This window comes from Neolamprologus brichardi, chromosome 7, assembly GCF_056152115.1.
Source record: "Neolamprologus brichardi isolate AB-2024 chromosome 7, ASM5615211v1, whole genome shotgun sequence".
NCBI classification, from domain to species: Eukaryota; Metazoa; Chordata; class Actinopteri; order Cichliformes; family Cichlidae; genus Neolamprologus; species Neolamprologus brichardi.
This window is the reverse complement of record NC_142110.1, coordinates 62,716,149-62,737,580: the sequence shown is the minus strand read 5'-3', so window position 1 is coordinate 62,737,580 and position 21,432 is coordinate 62,716,149. Positions and strand designations below refer to the sequence as shown.

General features: G+C 41.2%; 1 protein-coding gene across 1 annotated transcript; it reads left to right on the top strand.

Annotated features, from left to right (window-relative positions):
* Nucleotides 1-2,553: 2,553 nt before the first annotated feature.
* Nucleotides 2,554-21,069, top strand: snrkb (SNF related kinase b). The gene is made up of 5 exons (XM_006797431.2): nt 2,554-2,776; nt 4,630-4,988; nt 5,104-5,498; nt 15,892-16,033; nt 17,994-21,069. Exons 2-5 carry the CDS (start codon nt 4,753-4,755, stop codon nt 19,063-19,065), a joined length of 1,845 nt encoding a protein of 614 aa, XP_006797494.2. The 5' UTR covers nt 2,554-2,776; nt 4,630-4,752; the 3' UTR covers nt 19,066-21,069.
* The last annotated feature ends 363 nt before the right edge of the window (nt 21,070-21,432 follow it).

Genomic DNA, 21,432 nt, shown 5'->3' with positions numbered 1-21,432 from the left:
ATCTTGCAGACAAATGCAGCTTTGCAGAGTAACAATGCTTCACATTCAAAACCAAACACAACAAAAAAATAAATCAAATAAAATCAAATAAAATCTTCATTCAACAATGAAAATATCTTACACACCAGTTCAAATTAACATATACCTTTAAACTTATATTTATGCATGACATCATTAATAATACTATTTGGATTCTTTAAAGAGACAGCACAGATTTTCTTTCTGAATAAGGAAAATTATAAATTGAGACTTTTTTAAAAATGTCAGTGGATCTGTTGTTTTCATGTTGACTGTGACAACAATTTCTATTCTTGGACTTGGAGAGTAGCTTTTCTAAAATAATCCTTATTTATGTTCAACTGCAATCTTATACTTTTTCTGAAAGAAACCATTTAAAGGTTTTGGCTCTTCCCTTCCTGAGGGGACAGCCTTCTACTGAATGGCTTCTCCTCGCAAACAGAAAAATTGAACATCAAATCAGCTCAGTGTTCACAGTCAAAGCTGTGTGCCTCAGATGACGACGATACCAGCTCCCAGCAAAATGAAAGAGATCCAAGATAATAAAAAATAGAGCTCTTGCCTCACATTGTTTAACATAAACTGGCCTAATTGCTTGAAACTAACTATCACATTTAATGTGATCATCCATTATTGTAGCAAATGACAGAAAGCAAGAAAAAGAAGAATAGGTCAACTTTAAGCCCTGATTTCCCTCGAGGCTTTCTGAGTCACTCTGTGTGATTTCCAGTCAAATGAATAAAGTCATATGGTCACGGGATGACAACTGGTCAGGGGATCAGTGGGACAGATCTGCTACAAAAAAGGACAGAAAGTGACCACAAAGCGAAAACTAATGCCATAAAAAAAGAGGCAAAAAAACAATCACAAATGCAAAACAATTCACACAGATACATAAATTGCCCTACAAAGAGACACAAAACTCTCCTAAATAGATGCAAATACAAAAACATTGCAAAGAATTCTGACTTATTTTAGGTTGGAAGGGCCAAGGCAGTAGGACACATCTGCTAAACTATATTTCCAAAAGTATTCACACATATTCAAGATTCAAGGACTTTATTGTCAGTATAATATACACAGTATACCGAAATGCCATTTCACCCCAATGCTCATCTATGTGTTTATGGACCTTGCTTTGTGCACTGGTGCGCAGTCTTGATGAAACAGGAAGGGGCCATCCCCAAACTGGGAGCGTCAAATTGTGCAAAATGTCTTGGTACACTGAAGCATTAAGAGTTCCTTTCACTGGAACTAAGGGGCCGAACCCAACTCTTGAAAAACAACCCCACACCATAATGCCCACTCACCAAACTTTATACTTGGCACAGTGCAGTCAGAGAGTACTGTTCTCCTGGCAACCGCCAAGCCCTGACTCATCCATTGGACTGCCAGACAGAGAAGTGTGATTCATCACCCCAGAGAACACATCTCCACTCCTAGAGCCCAGTGGTTGCGTGCTTTACACCACTGCATCTGACGCTTTGAATTGGGTTTGATGATCTAAGACCATCTAAGGCCATGGCTCACCCATTGCATGAAGCTCTCTGTGAACTGTTATGGAGCTAGTCTGAAGGCTACATGAAGTCTGGAGCTCTGTAGCGAGTGACTCTGCAGAAAGTTGGTGACTTCTGTGCACCATGCACCTCAGCATCTGCTGTGATTGTACTTGCTGTGAATGTTGACTAGTATATCATGGCTTAGTTGCTGCCATTCTAAACCTCTTCTACTTTGTTATAATATCAGACAGTTTACTGTGGAATATTTATGGTTGCTATCATGGTACCATGCTGGAATTCACTCAGATCCTGGGAGCGACCCATTCTTTCACAAATGTTTGTAGAAGCAGTCTGCATGCGTAGGTGCTTGAATTTATGCATCTGTTGAAGTGTTTGGAACACCAGAAATTCAAGGATTTTGATTGGTGAATGAAGACTTTTGGCAATATAGTGCATTTACATTTGAACTACGAAGAGAGAAAGAATATAAAAAGCAAAGAAAACAAACAAATGCAAAAATTGTCACACTGAAACATAAAGTGGCTGTATGGGAACTGGGAACTGCCCTTCAAGGATCCAAAAGACAACCAAAAAGACAAGTAAAATCTTCAAAAATAACACTGAAACTAATGAAAAGAATTACAAAGAGGTGGCACAGAGAAGCATAAAGGAACTATAGATAGAAGGGGAAAAAAGCGGTTGCACAGAAAAACGAAACCAGCACAAAGACTCATGACATCTTTGAAATGTTGTAAGGTCGAGGGCCCTGCTGTGCGTCTGTCCTGGGGCCCCTGTCCTGTCAGTACGCTATGCTATATCTCTTTGTTCCCTGCTCCTGTTTACAGAGCGAAACACCTCAGCCGTTACATAATTCTTGGACTTCCGAAGCGTCCATTCAGTTATTTTCCTCTCCTCACTGCGTACAAGAGGCTCGCGACCGCCGGCTGCTCCGCGCGAGCGAGCGAGCGAGACGAAATATGCATTGACGTCAAAAGCTAGCCGGACACGCGCGCGCACGTCAAGTTCCGTCCTGCAACTCGATGAGCGGGCGCGCGTTCGCGGAGCTCGAGGACACGGAGAGAGCGGTACGAAGTGAGGCGGGCGGTCATGAGAAAAGTATGGACTGGGAACATGGGAGTGTTGTGAAAGACAGCAAGAAGCTGCCGACTCACACAGCAGAATTCAGCGGGGACACCGAGCGTGGAGCCGCGGAGTGACCGAAAGAGCCGCTCGCTACTCGGGATATTTACACGACAATGGTAAGTTAGCACCGCCGCCACCGCTGTATCTTCACAGCAGTAACGGCACTTTACTGCCGTAGCTCTGTCGGTGTCCGTGAGGTTGTTGGTAATGGTTGTTTTGGAGGATGACTACATGCGCGTGCGTGTGTGTGCCAACTCGGGACTGCAGTTGAGGCCAAGAAGAGAACAGCTGGCCTTAACACAAGTGTGGCAGCCCAGAGTCAGAATTACGGGGTGCCGTGGATGTGATACAACTGTACAACGGAGGACATTAGCACATATCTAAGACAGGGAGGCCTGATTCTGCCCGGAGAAGCTGTTCAGAGGGGCTTTAAATAGGCTGCCGATAATAGTGATGCTGCTTTATATACTGGTGATAAATAAATCATAGTGTAAAAGGTTGTAGATGAAAAAAACAGTTGTCCGTTTTGATAAAATCACATGTCTGCCTCAGAATAGCTCAAAAGGGTCCTCTGGGCCTTTGTTTGAAATGATTGTTGTAGTTGTCAGTGTAATCAAGTGAACGCTAACTCAAAAGAGATGCAAAACAGTTAGAGAGAAGGCAAAAAGACAAGCAGAGATGATGGCAAAGACACTCAAAACTCCCGTCAAAGAAGTGGAAAATGACTGCAAAGAGATGGTAAACAACTGCAGAGATACAACATGACAAAAAGTAGAGAAAAACAACTGTGGAAAGAGATGCAGGATGACTGCAGATACTCAAAACAACAGAAAAGTCACAGAGAAAAGCCCACTCAGAGATACAAAGAGATGCAAAAGTTTCTTCTGCTTATGGGAAGGAAAAAGTTGTGAAAACAACTACCACGTGAGAAAAATAAAAGCTAAAAGTTTGGTGGAAAAAAACAATATTAAATACATTTTTAACACTAAAAACTAAACTGAAAGCAAGCAGACTCTGGAAAATAACTGAAACGAAATCAAAATGAAAACAGAAATGTAAAAAACTGACTTGCAGGTAGGCACAAAAGAACAATCACACCGTGAAGCAAAGGGACTCGATTATGGAATAACTACAGATACAGAGTACCTACAGAGATGCAAAACAACCCCTAAGAAAGTCTTTACAATTTTTTTAAGGTTTTATTCACTAAAGCGATGCTGATAAGGCCCAGTCGCACATAATCTATTAATTAATCAACACACGAAGAGCCAAAGGGGCTATTAGCTGCCAATGGAGACTTCAGAGGTGTTTTTTTAATTTACTGGGCTTAAAGTTTTCCCTGCACACAACAAAGATTTAATTTCTAGTAACTTTGAACACCATCTACTTTATTTTTCTGTTTTTCACCTTTATAGATGAACTCCCATCCGTGTGTTTACCTGTTTTCCTCCAACTGAATAACCCAATAAAAATCAAAAGAAAGCAGCAGTGAAGCTGGAGATGATATAATGATGATATCATCAGGTCTATTGCCACCTTGTGACCCTCTTAACCGAACTAATGACACACAAACACACTCGCGTACGCGCACAGATGTACATTATGGTTTCTTGTTACAGTATTGATTAAGCGTGCCATTTGCGCTTGATGGTGTTATTTGAGATGGAGCCAAACGCAGCCCCTCAGACAATAACACAATATTTTACACTCTGTTGCTCTTATTGCTAGACTGTAATTCTGCTACACTCTAATCTAGTCCTCGCTACTTAATTTAACCGTGTTCTGTTTTCTGTGCCTTTTGTTAAGCGATGTTTAATATCAGCCTCTTTCTGGTCCCGTGCCTGATGGGACGAGGCATTAGCGGCAGCAGCTGACCTCATCGAAAGCCCTTTTCCCTTCGGGCCAAAGGCCAAAATAATCAGCACAGTCAATTTAGTTTCATTGTGTTGTCATTTCTTTGTCCAACCAGGCGACTCTTCAGCAGTGAGGAACTTCGCTGCCTTGCACCTCCCCTCCCTTTTTTCAGTCCTTGACACCTTCACGCAAACCAATTTCCACCTGCTCCCTTGTGAAGCCCCTCTCAGTTTCAAATATGGACTCCTCTGGAGGTATAAATGCTTCCCAGGATGCACATCTGGACCTGCGGAGCAGCCCCGGTCGCTCTGATCTCAGCGGACTGTACCATCTGGGTCGGACGTTGGGCAGGGGTCACTTTGCTGTTGTTAAACTGGGCCGTAATGTCAACACGGGGCAACTGGTGGCTGTCAAGATGATAGACAAGACAAAACTAGATGTAATGGCAACGAGCCACCTCCTACAGGAAGTGAGGTATGAATGATAAAAAGCAAAGATTGAACAGATACTGATTTCAGACTAAGAAGCTTGTTGTTCAAGATGAATGGTTGAAACCATCTTTTATTTAAATTTGTCCCTCCATTGTCAGATGCATGAGGCGGGTGCAGCATCCCAACGTGGTCCGCCTTTACGAGGTCATCGACACACCCACCACTCTCTACCTGGTGATGGAACTGGCCGAGGGCGGCGACCTCTACGACTACATCCTCCGCCACGAGGGAGGCGTGGCCGAGGTCACCGCCAAGCGTCACTTCGCCCAGATTGTACGTGCTGTGTCCTACTGCCACCAGCTGCACGTAGTGCACCGGGACCTGAAGCCTGAGAACGTGGTTTTCTTCCCTCAGCAAGGCGCCGTCAAGCTCACTGACTTTGGGTTCAGCAACTTATTCCAGCCCGGGATGATGCTGGCCACCAGCTGTGGGTCGCTGGCATATTCTGCTCCTGAGATTCTGCTGGGAGAAGAGTACGATGCTCCGGCTGTGGGTGAGAAAAATAATTTTCTTTTTTGTATCTATGTGTTGTTATTTTGTTTTGTTTTTGCGCTGAGCTTGAGATCAGAGATTTTAAAGCTGCCAGGCAAACCCGGACAAAGGCAGGCAAACATAAAATGCAAATTAGTCTTATATAATATGATTATATTTAGAAATATCCGCTTTGTTGGGTACCTTTTTATACTCTGTTATTATGGTAATATTGTGAGGGGGGGAAAACAATATTTGACAAACTGTTGAAGAGTGGTAGAATGTAAGAGTATTTCTAGTAGGGGGATGATATATCCCACAGGAATACTCACAATACTCACACAATACTTCCTTGTGTTCCTAAATAAATTCCAAGTAAATAATTATATTGTAGTCAGTAATTCTATATCTACATTTAATGAGGCAGTAATCAGCTGCCTCGACAGTGAGTTCCTCATCCTTTGGATGGACTAGCTTGCCTTCTTGGCCTGCTCTGCAAGCCTCCAGCTTACCTCAGATCTCCAGAACAGAAAAAAGGACTATGCACTCCAAGATAGTGAAGCTGGAGTCCATCTGGCTGCTGGACGAAAGCCTCGAGACAGCTGAACAACCACCATAACAGCGACACGCATGTCTCTACAGACACAATAGCCAGGAAAGACTGTAGGTAGTTGTTGTCTCAGTTATATAAAGTGTCAATAATAAACAAAATATATCTGGGTGGCCCTCTCAAGTAAAGTGGGAAAAACTTGCAGTCCAGTAAAACCAGTGACAGGGGCTCATAAGTAGACAGGTGAGCACAAACTGCAATGGAGTGTTTGTATTATAAAACTTGAACATTTTTAAAGTGTAAATAGCAGACATTGGTCAGTTCTACCTCCTCAAATATGTGACAATGAACTTTGTTTTGTGTATTGGAATGCTTAAGTTGTTATGCAGAAATTAAAGCAGGCAGTGTGCTCTATTTTTTCTCCTAAAATCGATTAATAGAGAAACAAATTTGCAGATTTTTCAAAAAATGAAATGATTAAAGGCCTCTGTAGTTTTGAGAGATGCCCAGAGGTTGCATGCAGCATCAAAGTCTTTCTTTTCTTTGATTAGCATGTGTAATTTTGCCATCGAGGCTTCAATATCTGTTTCATATCATTTAATTATTTTCCACTCTGAGCAGAGCAAACTTGCCTCAGGGTAAATTCAGTAGCTTTCTACCAGACGCCTTATCATTGTCGGCACCCACATCAGATTTTACCCATTTGTCATGGTAGCAAAGTTGTTAAAATATACATTTTCGTCTGAGGATTTTAACATTTCTTTTTCTTAACCTTAGATTAAGTAGTTTAGAAAAACATACTTTTTTAAAGTCTGGTTGACGGCTGTTGAAGATCTTTTGTTCACACAGTAGAGTCAGCAGATTAGGTAAGATAAGATGAAGCTGTTTTGTCATGTGCTGTTTCCAAAGGGGTGGAAAAATTACTGATTGTGTTTGATGCAGCTGCAACAAACTGCTAACACCGTCAAAATTCACCAACAAGCCTGTATTGTCTGTTTCCGTGAGCCCAACTGTTTGTGTGGGTGAACAGTAGGTGCCCATATTTGTCTCTTTGACCCTGTGTAGGTATCCCTGTGCATTTCCTTGTGTCTCAGTGTGTCTCTTCCATATTTGTGTGCTAGTATGCAATTGTCTGTGTGTGTTTGTATATCCGTTGAGGATTAGTGTGTGTATCTGGGTCAGTCTAAGCAAGCCAGCCAGTCATGAGCCAACTGGGCACGTTCTGCAGAGGAACCAACCACTGCAGCTCACCAGCGTGCCCCCACTCTGCATAACAAGCATTTGTGTGTGTGTGTATGTGTGCGAGAGGGAGATGAGGACAGAGACAGATAGCAGAAAGAGAAACTACTGTGCATCACTGTTTACCCTTACTAGAAAGGCTGCTCTGTACTGTTGGGATTTGTGGGAGTTTAGAGGTGAAGCCGGCAGATAGATTGTGGGATTTGAGTTTATAGAAACAGAAGGAGAATTGAGGGATTTGGTCTTGCGCATCCCGGGGGGGCAGGCAAACTCAGCATGTGTGCTTCAGGGATGTCGGTGGTCTTATCTGCTAAGCTGGAATAGGCTGGATTTCGGCAAGGTCTGGTTGCCGTTCTGTCAACTACAAATGCATCTGTCTTGAATGTAAAATAGTTTGTGCTCTTGCAGAAGGGCTTTTACTGGCATTTGCACATGTAAATTGATCAAAACAAGAAAAACTGTAATTTAAGAAACCAGTTCTTTGAATTTGCTATATTGTTTATGGGTGTCGTAAAGATGAGAATTGTGGTCTGAAGAATCTTTTCACATGCACACATAACGTCAGCATGACTTACAAGTTGCATTAGTTCCTTTTTAATGTCACTTCCTGTTTCTAAAAGCGTCCACTCGAAGGGCGTCCATTTAAATCCATTTATTATTACATCCTTTAAGCCTGTTTTCTGCTTCACTTGACTCGAAGTGCATTTTTCTGTTCTATTTTTGCTCGTCTTAGTGTGACTTCATGTTTATGTCGTCACTTTGACAGAAATGTACACTTCCATCACTCTGTGCATACATGCATCTATATATTCATGAATGTTTGTCGTAATCCTGAGCTGCACAGAAGAAGAGATGTCCCTCAGTGATCTCAGCTTAGTAAGATGACTCATAAACCCATCTTTGCGCGCGCACACACAGACTGCAGTCTGTGTCCGTTTGATATTTCAGTCTGATATAATCGAGCTGCTGTGGGGATTTTGTTTTATACTTTAAAGCCTGAAAGTATACTAGATGTACATCTGATAACTTTATACAGGATGTCACCAAACAAGTAAATCGACAAAGCAGCTTCTGTGGCTTTTCAAGGGGCTTACATGTACTATAATATTGGACTGACATGCAGGGGAGAGGGGACCTATTTTAACTGTTCAGCCTTCTTACCCACAGTTCTAGTTATGTGGTGCAAAAAGCAATATAAAGCAACAGCTAATAATCTGAAACTTCTCTTCAGGGGGGCAATAACTTGAAAGACACCATGCAGCATGCTCGGCAATGCTTGCTACCTAGATAGCATAACATTCGGTAAAGACGGAGGATGAAGGATGAGAGCTCTTTCTGCTTCTGAGCTCAGAGCTCCTCCTTACACAGCGACAGGGAATCAAGTGAGGCCGAGATCATGCATGATGATAAAAAGTGTACAGAAAGTTTTGAAGAACTCCGAATGGAGATCGTACCAACGCTGCAACACTAATAAGCTTGCTGTATGCTGACTGTGTTTAAAAAAACAGCAGCAACAATACGAGGTGTTGTATCTGATGGAAGAAGATAACAGGCAGCCTGCTAATGACTAGCTCTGTACTAGCTCTTTGTCAGATGTTAATGTTTGTTAATGAAAGCATATGAGTACATTATTTACTGTTTTGGTTTAATTGGTTTTATTGTTTCTTTATGTATGATGACATTAAAACCTTCTAGCAGCAGAGTGAAGCATTACAAACCAATAAAAATGTTGTCTTGTTCAAAAGTCATATTATTATTATTAATAATAATAATCATATTAATACCCTAATATACTGTAAAACTTTCAAAATCTGCAGCCCAGCAATAGTTAACATGCAGCTTGATTAAAGACGTGGTGCTGGTGTTTGATGACGGTCATATGATTTAGAGTAGAGGCAGGGATGTCTGCAGGACTTCTTGCCTTTGAAAAAGATAAACACTGCAGTTACATAATATCTGCCCTTTACCGTGTGCGTGCATGTGTGTACACTAAGTGTAATTGTTAGGTTTCACAGACCAAGGTCATCGTGTTAACGATACATGTGGGTCTTTTCCTTATTTTTCCCAGTCACTGGCTAATGAGAATTAGAATGAGAATGAGAATTTGTCATAAATAAAAGAGGACAAAAATAGTAGCTTATCAGTGTGGGAAAGAGCTCTTCCTGAACAAATGTAAATATGACAGCAAGAGGTGAGTTATGACAAAGAGTAGGGCTGTGCAATATAGTTGCGTAAAATGTCAGATAAGAAAAAAGGAAGCGCTAAAGTGGTTGGGTATGTTCTGTACAGGAGGAACTTCTGCTTTTGGCTGATTATTCTGAGAGTCAGCTACAAATGTTTGTGTTTCTGACAGCTGGTTGCCATGGAAAGGTTCAGCAAAATGCACTAACGTTATAAAGATGGCATAATCAGAAAAAAAACCCCCAAATGTGATGGAGGAAAAGCTGCTTTTTTACAGCCTGAAACATTAAATGTATGGGCTTTTTTGTGTCAGTTAGATTCTCTAAATACCTACATGCTAGATACAGTGCTTAGTAAGAAACAGTAATGAAATCTGGGGGTTACAGGTGGCTTTGAACTCTTTGATGTGCTCTCCAGTGTCGACAAATGTGTTAAGTCTTTGTATCTGGCTGCCACATCATACACACCACTCATTTCTCTGCTTTAGGGTGGAGGGTCATGGCTCCCAGTGGGGACTAGCACATGTAAAGCCCCCTCTGAACATCCTATTTTAGACCAAGGAAGAGCTGCTTTACCGAGAGGTTTTCCGCACAAAACCTCTTTGTTGGTGTTTTCATATCAACCTCAAGGCTGCTGGACTGTTTGTAGCAACAAGTACTTTTCCAAAGCTTGAAACCACAGCACCAGCAACGTTGACACATACTAGGAAGTATAATGGTGCAGTGAACAGATTATCTCTTAGCAACTATATCCAAAAACAGATGCATCCTTCTTGGGGGGAATATTGTGCAACAGTGTGCATCAGTCGATGTTTCTGGGCACAGCATGTGATTTGTAAAGGCTCTCTCTTAGGACCTAAAAAAATGCTTTTCAACTTTTTTTTCTTGTTCTTTTAAACAGTCTTTGCTGTCACCTGCCCGAAAGTAGCCTAAAGGGTTATTCTGCGTCAGGTCAGCAAACGCTTCCCACCTGACCATCTCAATCCAGGAAAATGATGCACTTTTTTAAATAGGAATTCAACATTCAACATGCATTTTGAGGGGCTATTTTAAAATTCCAGTATTTCAGAATTTCATGTTGGATAAGAGAGCAACATGAAAGCAACATGGCTTTCTGTGATAGCAGGGCAAGGGGAAATTTTCTGTTAATTTAATGAACTGATGGCATATCCATAAATGAAATTGATTGCCAAGTATTTTAAATGGCATTATCCTATTCTGAATAAATAAATACATTCTTAATGTGTTAAACTTCAGTAGTCAGTGTAAGACTTCAGTCACACAGGCCTGGAGACCTGTCGGCAACCAGTATATTATCTGAGGTGGAGATATCTGGCAGTTACTGGTTGATTACATGGCCAGTGGCTTCTGGAGATTTCTGGAAATTGCTAGCTGAATTGGTCACAAAAAAAGTGTACGGTGCTACAATGAAAACCTCCTTGCAATTGCTTAGGTTGCCTGCTGGTTGCCATGGTCACCAGTACGTTGTATTACTCATCAAATGGCATTGAAATTGTGAACAAATGTGTTGGTTGCAGCAGTAAGATACAACTTTTATTTTGAAGGTGTTTACAGTGTCACTATAGTTTGGTGAGAAAATAGCGAACGTTTGCAGACGAATCGGTACGTGTCATGCAAACTGAAGGAAACAGCAGCAATCTGTTAGCAACTAAAGCAGTCATTAGCAGGGTTTTGGTGCAGCAGCCACTCACCAGTCAGTTGAGACTGGTCTTATATTGACATTTTTCCCAGAGATTTCCAAGGAGGTCACCAACTGGTCTCTATTTTAAGATATCAATGGCACAGCAAAATAAGTTCCTTACTTTGTCATAAGAGTGCCTACAGAGCAAAACTTTATTTGAATACTTTTCTGTCGTGTTTAAGGGGGGAAACTGTACTTCCTGACTAGTTCAGCTACTTTTGTGTGGACTCTCCAGTCTGCTCACTGTAAGCTTCACATTTGTTTTAAGGGGATGAACACATGATTCAGTAGCAATATTAGTAATATTACATTTACCAGAACAACCTGAAAAGTATCTGTATGAATGTCAGCTTTGATCCAGAATTCGCTAAATGTAATTTGCCTGAATTTTCAATACGCACTGCAAAATAATTTAATAAAAACTATCACATTATTTCATTATTGTTTCAATTTAGCGTTTTGGCCGGTGTTGTTATTTACTATCGTTTTAAAGTTTATTACTGCATTTCTTTTGAAGTTACAGTTTCATGTCAAGGTAACCACACCACATGACTTCACAGTTATTAAAATAATATGAGTATATATTTTCATGTATTGACAACTTCCTTCCTTATCAAGATTTTTATGAAAGACTAAGACGATAATCATATCAAAATGATAACATTTCCCAAGATCATGAGAAATTCCTGTAATACTGCGTATTCATCGGTTACTGATGATCTAACAGCATTTTTCATGCTGGCCAAATGTGGGCAAGAAAAGGGCTGCATTTATATTTAGTCTGAACTTGAGGACCCGTTGAAAACGAGTCAGCTGTGCTGACCCTTTCTGATGTATTTGGCCCTGAAAAGTGTACTTAAAAGGAGATGGCCCCAGTAGAGAACCACAGATCAGTCATTAACTCTTTGAAGCTGCAGTGAATTCTGTGCACGAGGTTTTGTATCACAACAGTTTTCATAGTTTAACTTATTTTCTAATGTGATTCAGCCTATATCTTCATCTGGTTTGTGTTTACTTTGTGTGGATGTATGTGTGTGTGTCTGCTGTTGATCTTTGTCCTGTCAGCAGGCCACTAATGCATGGTAAGAATGTGTGATATTCCCCAGTGAGCAGAGAAAAGTACACTCCCAGCACTCAGTGGTTTCTCCTCCCTGTTGCATAATACGTCCCTGGACCAATATTAGCGTGTGCATGAGTGTGCGTGTGATAGTCGTGTGGTGAGAACTGAGGGCTCTTGTTTGGACTGTCATGAAAACAATGTGGAACAATGGCTGGATGTCTGATCACATGCGGGGCTGGTACATGTGAGAATCACTGGATGGAGGAGGATTTGAATGTACCACAATGTTTTATTATACTCCTAAAAATATTTTTGAAATCCTTTTATGTCTGACTTGCTCAGGATTTAATAAGCAGGGTTTTGTTTTGTGTTATTATAACGGTGTGTGAAGTTGCAGGCACACTGCATCTCTGCAGTTTCAGGATTATCTGTGCCCTAAAACATGTCCACTATTATGTGTTATTTTAAACTAATGTGAACTAAATTAGTTGCAAAACTGATTGCACTGCAAGTGTGCTTCAGTTCTGAGAAACGGATGTCGATATTTAGGAAACAAAGAGCATCTCAGGGTTATGGTTAGCAGTCTAGCAGTCTCAGGTAATACATGTGTCATTTATATTATTAACTCTAAACCTCCCCCACATTTTCCGTATAAATGTTATTTATTGTGGTTACTGCTTGTCTTTCTTGTAGCACCAGTGTGGGACAGCACTCCAGTTTCATTGAACTATTGGAGAAAGTTTGACAATGATGTGGTTTGATGACCACATCCTATGGGGTAGCTGCATAGGCAGAGACCACATTTACTTACTTCTGGTGCAAACATTTCGTTACATACTACTCAGTTCATAAAAACTTTCAGAGGTTACTCCTAGTAGTATCTCAAAGGGTAAAGAGTTCAAACCTGTGCATCCAGTGCTTTAAATGGAACAAATCGAATCGGCAGATTGCTGATTCACTTTGTTCCATTTAATTAAAAAAATTTTTTTTTTTTTTACTGGAAACATTTGTGTTTAGCGTGTTAGCATGTGTCTGTTAGCACTGAATGCAATAACCTTTAAAATCAGAATCAGAATACAGAATCCCTAAGGAAATTGTGTGGGTTACAGTTGCTCTAAGATAGTAACAGTAACAGACTAACCTAATTAAATAATATGATTTATTATAAAGAAAGATCACTAATATATACAAATCACTTAAATATCAAGACTATTGATAATAATATATAAATAAATATATATGATTGACATTTAACTCTAACATGTAAAACATTTGTTATTTTACTGTAGAGCATGTGCAAAGGGTGGAGCTATTGCAGTGTGTACAGTGTATTACATGGAGGAGTTGTACAGGGAGATGGCCACAGGCAGGAATGATTTCTTGTGTCGTTCAGTGGTGCTTTTTGGTCATCTCAGTCTCTCCAATCTGTCCAATGTGTCTCAGATCTAAAAACCAGTCTGCCTACGGCCCAACTCCATTCTCTCCCACTCTTTCCCTTTTATTGTAAACTAGTAAAAGTTTTGAAAAAGCCCTCCAAAATAAAAATAAAAAATAGCTGGGGTATATGTGTAGATTAATTAATTTCAAAAGACGAAGCGATTGTCATACATAACATAACATGGATTATAGTACAACAGTGCTCGAAAAAGCACTTGTTGTACTACTACTGTTTTATTTGTTTGTTTCATTAAGAAAAAGGGAAATCGAGGCAGCAATTTATTGACACATGCAAACATAAATGGAAATACAGTGTAAGGCGGGTCTCTGTTTTTTGTTTTTGTTTTCCTGGTTCTTAAGGTCATGATTTTCAGATACTGTTTCTGTGTTGTTGATAGATTTAAGGGACTCCCACTTCTTCTTTTTGTACAATTTCCTCAAATTTATTTTGCTGAAATATGGTAAGTTTTCAGCTAATCCCTCTTTGGTAATCACCCTGTAGGTGCAAAACTGCTATTTTATGCATTTTTTATGCATTTTTCAACTAAATTCAAATAAAGAAATCTGATCAAACTGTGTGCTTTTGCAACAAAGTATCTTTCTGGATGACTTTTTGATCTCGTTCAGTAATATCAAGTCTCTTTTGATAAAGCGTGATGTTCATTTTTTAAACGTCAGTTCCCTTCAGATTTAAACTGGTTGTGTCACTGACAAATGTTACTAAATGAGCACACTGTGTCCCCTTAGCTCATTATCTCATAATACAACCTCATTAACCAGTGGGTGATGATTGTCTTTCTCACAGTCAGGAGTACAGCTTAATATTTTATTACTGGTGTGGACAGATGTCCTTATTGTTCATGTTGTGATATCACTGATGTCACAGGTTGAGCCTTAAGCTAAATTTAAAGGACAAGTAATATGAGCTGGTTAAAGAAGGATTGATAGTTAAGAAGCTGAGGCACTAAAGTCTTTAGGATTTCCCCTAAATTCCCCTTGGAACGGTCAATGTTTTTGAATGTAGGTATTTGAATTCTGACGAGTGTTACGGCTTTTACCAGACCTCGCTTGCTTTAACCATGCATTAACAGCCCCTCAGAGGTATCGCAGTACAGGCATGACAAGTGTTTGTATCATAGTTTCAGTCTCGATTTCACAGCTGTAACTCTTCTGCAGGAAAGAACACAAAAGATGTGTAAATACGCTTTAAAAAATTAGTTTTAATAGCTTTATATGTGGAACGCAGTGTTCCCTGAAGAATCCACAGTGGAGGGGAAAACTGAAAGATTAGCAGCAAAAGCTGTAAAATCAAGGTCAGACCACTTTAATTACCCTTTAGGTCGCACACGAAGGAAACGGGATATCAGCAGAGGCAGGTTTTAGCGATGAAGATTTACGACCTCTGATATTTACAGTGTTACATCGGGGCTGGCACACAATGCAAACAGTGTTCAGTGTTCTTTTTTCCATTGTTTGGGAAGCAACATGAGAAGAGGCATAAAAGATAGAAGGGAGTTCATTCTCAGAATAACACAACACCACAACAAGCCATCTGTTTATTATGGCCTTCAGATCGCTTTCCTCAGCTTGCGTGAGTTTCCTTGACCCGGCTGCTGTGTTCTTGCCTCGATGAGGCCGTTTTGAGTGTGCATCGACTTCCTCTCGCTACACCAGGACGGGAGAGGGAGGGTAGGCAAGTGCAAAAGGGGAAGGAAAGGGAGGAGACGGGAAAAGGGCACGCTGTCAGCAGTGCTGTCGGTCAGGAAGCCCCCGGGCATTGAATGTGGTTTTACAGTCGGGGTCAGGAGCGCTTAGCCGAGTTGTCTACAGCTTAGCGCTTAAAGTTTTGACTCTTAAAAACCGGACATCCAGCTGTTACGCACAAGCTTTCCTCTTAGATTGTTTCACGTCATTGAGGAATGCAGTAGTTTAATCTGAGCTGCTCTGTTGTGTGTACCCTGACCCTAGACCTCACTGTTGCTCTAAGGCAGACAGGAGATCACTTGAGATCAATGAGTAGAGCTGTCAGCATCTATTGAATCCACATTTACGTATCTTTTCTCCTTGACTGTAGGCATCTTCATCTTACATTCAAAAAGGCAATTTTTTTAAATACCCCTCTGACCCATGGAGCTCGGAGTATTCTAACTATGATGAGAGAGCAGAGGGATGGGAGGCTATTTTCAGTCTGGAAATTATTTGCTATTTAAGGCTAATTTTTGTGATTTTTGTGTGTGTGTGTTCCAGATATCTGGTCTCTGGGGGTGATCCTCTACATGCTGGTGTGTGGAGTCCCTCCCTTCCAGGAAACCAACGACAGCGAGACTCTGGTCATGATTTTGGACTGTCGTTACTCCATTCCTGAACATGTGTCTGACGAGTGCAGAGAGTGAGTAAAGTCTTAGCTTACAATCAAGGTCCTCTCAGGCCAGATCTTCAGAGGAAAAAAAGGTTTTATTATTCTGAATGCTTAATTGTTGATTTCTCTGCCAGAGGGTTCTGCTGTTCAGTAGATGAGTTAAAAATCTGCTGACCGTAAAATCATCTCATTAGCGTGCGTTTCACTGAATAATTTCAGTGTCCTAGTTTCCTCAAATGCTCCATTACCCTGCTGCACATATAGTTCTCCCTAAGAGTGTGAGAATCGTCCCAAACATTGCAACACAGAAACAATCCGGAAACAAAATACAGCTCACAGGTGCATATCTGTCTTCACAATCTTACCTTCACTCCTAACAGTCTGAACCAAAACACACACACAGCGTTAACACCTCCAAAACCAGTTACAACCTCTGCAGGATGTCCTGTGAACATAAACCAGGAAGTTCTCAAATCCTAATAAGTCAATTCAAATACACAACATTCATTTTCAAAAATCAGATATGTATTTTCTTGCCTGTTGTCCACATTGATGTAATTTTGTTGTGGTTTTTTTATGAGAAACGGAGAGAATTGGGAGCTAGATGTACAATCTCACAAGGAGATTACCTCTGATTGGATCACTTCCAAACCTTTCTACATAACTTCATTAGTTTGATCTCAGATCTTGGATCTGGTCTCTGGAGGATATTTTAATCTTGTTTTAATTTGTTGATAAAAGTGTCAGTACACATCATCTTTTTTTCTTTTTTTTTTGTCCTTGTGCATTTATTTTTACCCCTTAGCTGAGCAGGCGGCGTGAACGCGATAACTCGAGGCAACGCAGGATTATAATATTGACTACTACTAAATATCCTAAACAAGTTCAAATTTCAATGATCTCGATCAAAAGGTCAGAGGTCAAATTTTCTGAAAAACTTGAGAATCCCATAACTCAAGCAGGATATTGACATTTATACCACAGGTGCATCTACTAAGAGTCTGAGGGTCAGCATTGGCGACCGCAAATATTTTTATTAGTTATTGTCTTGTTTTTTTGTGAGGGAAAAGGTCATTGAAAAAAAAAATGTGATGAAAATTTGGTCTGAGTGACATGACACACTGAGCTCCTTTGTGTACCAAAGTGTTGTGGAGTCAAATGTAAGGCCATCTGTGCATCAGCTAAAGCTTGCACAAAATTGGGTCATTCAGTGGGGCAGTGATTACAAGCACAGCAGCAAATCTACAACAGAATGACTGAAAAAGAAAAGAATCAAGCACCAATCTTTTTTGTTCTCTGTGTTATGAAAGAGGGAAGTTCAGATTACTGGCCAGCAATTAAACCGACACTAAATCTGACTTTCAGCAGCACGCCACTTTTTAGGGTCATTTCACGGTTCTTGTCATCATCGAGCCGTTTCCGCACGACACGGGCACCATTAGAAATACACCGTTTACACCTCCGTACATCATATTTAACTGGATCCGCTGTTTTAGAAAATAACCTCACCTGTTTATTTATTTATTTATTTTTTATTTACATCACAAGTGGGGAGTCAAAGGCCTTAGCCTTGAATACCAAAGACCAAAAACAGAAGCTTTATTTCCATCTTCCTCCCCAAAGGTTTTTTCCAGCTTGTCTTCGGTCTTCTGAGGTTAAAAAGGCAACAGCCATAAATACTCTCTGCCCTGTGGTTTTTGTCAGATTATCTGCAGCAGCAAACACAACCTTGAACATCTGACCCGGCACTTGTCATATGACTCTGCCCTCGGTCACACAATAGTGTGTTTCAGTTGAGAAGAGCAGCTGAATAGAACAGAAGATCCTTCTGGACATACGGGTTTTAATAAGTGTGCCGATGGCCTAGATCAGATCAGAATCAGGATGTTTTCTGTGTCAAATCAGTCGCTCCAAAAGCTTATCGCTTAAAGTATAACAGACGTTTACATCAGCGCCATCAAACAATAAAATTCTCTGTCTTTCCTGTCAGTCTGATCTCCAGGATGCTGCAGAAAGATCCATCTCGCCGCTCCTCACTTGATGAGATTGAGGCTCACCACTGGCTCCAGGGGTTGGATAACGCCCTCCTCAGTCCAGAGGCCCCACCGCACTGGCTCTCAGGGGCCCTTTCTCCCAGCTCTCCCCACTCAGGAGTGCCTGAGTGCGGAGATCTACTTGCTGCAAGGCCATCGTCTGAAAAGCCCTTCCCTGCTCCGTGGCAGCCCAGCCTCAGCCTCACCCTGCGTCCACCTCCAGCTGAAGAGCCTCCCATCACCAAGAACCTTCCTGCGCTTCAGCAGATCTGTGAGGAGGAGGAGGAAGAAGAAGAAGAGGAGGAGGAGGAAGAGAACGAAAGTATGATAAAAGAAGGGGAAGGCTCTGGCTCTTTACTAGAGGGAGAGCCAGAAAGAGAAACTAAAAAGACACAGGATGGAGCAGACAATCAAGACAGCAGTGAAGAGGAAGAGTTAAGAAGCTCAGTGGAGGTGATGAAGGAGGGGGACAAAGCAGAGGTGGAGACAGAAATCAAAACTGAAGACAGTGGGTGTGTGATTTCAGATCAGCCAGTCAGTCATGGAGACAGGCTGGTCAGTCAGATTCCTGAAGTCTCGCCATTCTCCCAGCTGGCTTTGGGTGTGCCGTGCTGTCAGGGCGAACATGACATCACAGCCCGAGAGGAAGGAAAGGACGAGGAGGTGGAACCCAACAACAACACCAACAAACCCCGTCCTCCTCTCCCTAAACCTGACTCCCATCACTCCCCGGTGTCCTCCGCCAGGCGGAACAAGATGGAGCTGCAACGAGGAGGACGAGAAGGCGACAGGGGAGGAGAAAGCGGTAGAGATGACCTCTTAACAGACAGGTGTCAGCCCCACAGCGCAGCGGCGACCCGGGAGGAGTCTGCCCCGAGGGTGGAGCAGGGAAAACGGCACAGCGTGAAGCTTCGTGAGCGTCTCTTTCAGTTTCCTCTGTGCGAGAAAGCTCTGGCCTTCAACATACCGACACACAACAAGCCCAAGATCCTGCCGCTGGCTCAGTACAACTGCTGCCACGTGCTCTAAGTGAAACCGGTGATATTTGTTGTGCTGCTTCCACATTTGGGAGACGAGGGCTGTTTAGCGGTCCGCGGGTCACCGGCTACCGAGAACAAATCGCGTGAAGCGGCAGACCGCTGAGCTCGCTGCTGAGGCTTTCTGCCGCTGTACATGAAGGAACGTGTACAGCTTCATACGTGCAAACACTCCGCTCTAGCACTTTGCTCGTCTGGTAAACACCCAGAGAGCTGGTGCTGAGCACAGTAGTCAAACTTAGTAGAACCTCGTCCCTTTGCTGCTGTGTACAGGAGCCACCACAGAACTAAACGAGACTGTTTCCAGTGTGTAGCTTAGAAACTTTACTGGACCTAACTGTATATGAACTTGTGAGACGGAAGAAAGAAGGTGACGGAGAGAAGAGAGAGAGATCTGATAACCACAAGCAGTTTTTATTGAATAAGCTAAAGTCCATTTTATTTGTTTGACGGTGCCTAACAGGATAAAATGGATTCATACGTCACATCACAGCGGTGTCATTTTAGTCTCGACTGCAAAAGCTCTGAAAGTCATTAATTGATTATCTTCTACAGATTCCTTATTTTATTACATATGTATAAGACGGACCTTTAAACTAGAGCTGCAAGTGTTATTTTTATTATTGATCAGTCAGCCAAATATTACAATGGATTTGTTTATTTATCAGAAAACTGTGAGAAAGGGTGTTTGACCAGTGGACCAAAACCTGAATTCTCTTTAAATTGAGACTAAAAAAGAGGTTTTAAAAAAATAGACACATTTGACATCACGAGAACATCGAGTGTTGGATTTTTTTTGTTGGAGAAAAACAGATAATTATTAAAATAGCTGCAGATACTTTCTTTTTTTGGGATGCACAGATGTATTATGTGACCGTCTACGCGCTTTATTTGGAATCTGATTCTGCTGCAGAGTAGCACTTCTTTCCTTTTGCACATCCTGCCTGTGTTTGAAAGCTCTTATTATAAGCTGTTGTAAAGAAAGACTGAGACTGTTATGATATGATAGGACAGAGATGATATGATTTCCTGTCCTCTTAATCCTTGTTTCATACATATATAAATATATATTAATAGAATGGCTTGTCCTGACTTACCATATAAAAGTGTTTCTAGACTCACTGGTCACTGATTGGGATGCAGATCTTCCATTTTTCTTTTTAATTCTGCTAAATGGTAACATTTTTTATTATTATTATTTTGGATGAGCAGATATGATGTTCCTTGATTAATTTTTTTATAATGTGACAAAGATATGAATTCTCTAAAGAGATATGTGACTTTGCGCATGTTAATACTGTCATTTATCACAATATACCTCCACGTGTCTTGGACCTGACGGGACAGTCGTTGTTTCTATGTTCTCGTGTGACTGTAATTACCTTGAGGTAACCCACTGAATAATGAATTGCACACAGTACGACTACTGTAGATGGCAGCTTTTAACAAGCGGTGTCCGGGGACTGGATGGCTAGATTTGTTGATCATTCGGCCCCAACCACAATGGCTTGTTATTGTGTAGCCGAGGAGTCTCCATGTGGGATTATTTTGACATATAATGGCTCTGTGTGTTCTGTATTTTTTCCTCTTCGACGCAGATACAAAGGTGTAATGTTTTGTAGGGTAACAGAAGGTCAAAGCTGTACAATAAGCTACATCTTGCTCCTATAGTTCAGTAACCAGAGCTTGCTGTTGTCAGTCACTGCAGCTTCATGAGCTCAACAAATTGGATTTCTCATCAGGACCCGCCATCGTCGGTTCCCCACCTACATAAAGAGCGGCCGTCACGGGAAATCTGATTATCGCTCATGTTTCATCAGCCGTGGAAGCATAAAATCTGTGCAGTAGAGGGATAAAATTATTTGCTTCTGTGTGATTGCAGCCTGTCTTTCCTCAGTGCGTCTCTGTCTACTGACCTGCATTATAACTAGGACCACATCTCTATGGAGCCATGAACTTATTTTTCTGTATTTATTTATTAAAATGGAATAAGTCAGCAGGATGGATGGTGTGCAGTCTGTTTATTTCACAGAAACTTGCATTGAAAACAAAATGCTCTTCTTGAAAAGCTCATTTCCACCTTTATGTTTTTATTCTCTACTTGATTCACAGTTCATAAAATCCTTACTACCGATCCACTGAAACAAGCTGTTTTAGCTTCTCACCCTTTAATGCAACTCTCTTCTGATTGGCTGCTCCTTGAAAACAAAAGATGCAAATAGCAGGTAGGTGGGGCTTCTGTGACCAGTTTTTGGATCACAGGGAGTACTGGTAAATACACTGACTGACTTATAATTTTTTTTTTAAATCATTGTTATTAGCTGACAAGTGGCGGAGGAAACTTTCACACCATGCCTTT

What these genes read in the sequence shown, in the direction of transcription:
- snrkb (XM_006797431.2), top strand. Translation starts at nt 4,753, where the DNA reads ATGGACTCCTCTGGAGGTATAAATGCTTCCCAGGATGCACATCTGGAC. An exon ending in GTACGATGCTCCGGCTGTGG is followed by an intron (nt 5,499 to 15,891) that starts GTGAGAAAAATA and finishes TGTGTGTTCCAG; the next exon opens with ATATCTGGTCTCTGGGGGTG. An exon ending in GTGTCTGACGAGTGCAGAGA is followed by an intron (nt 16,034 to 17,993) that starts GTGAGTAAAGTC and finishes CTTTCCTGTCAG; the next exon opens with TCTGATCTCCAGGATGCTGC.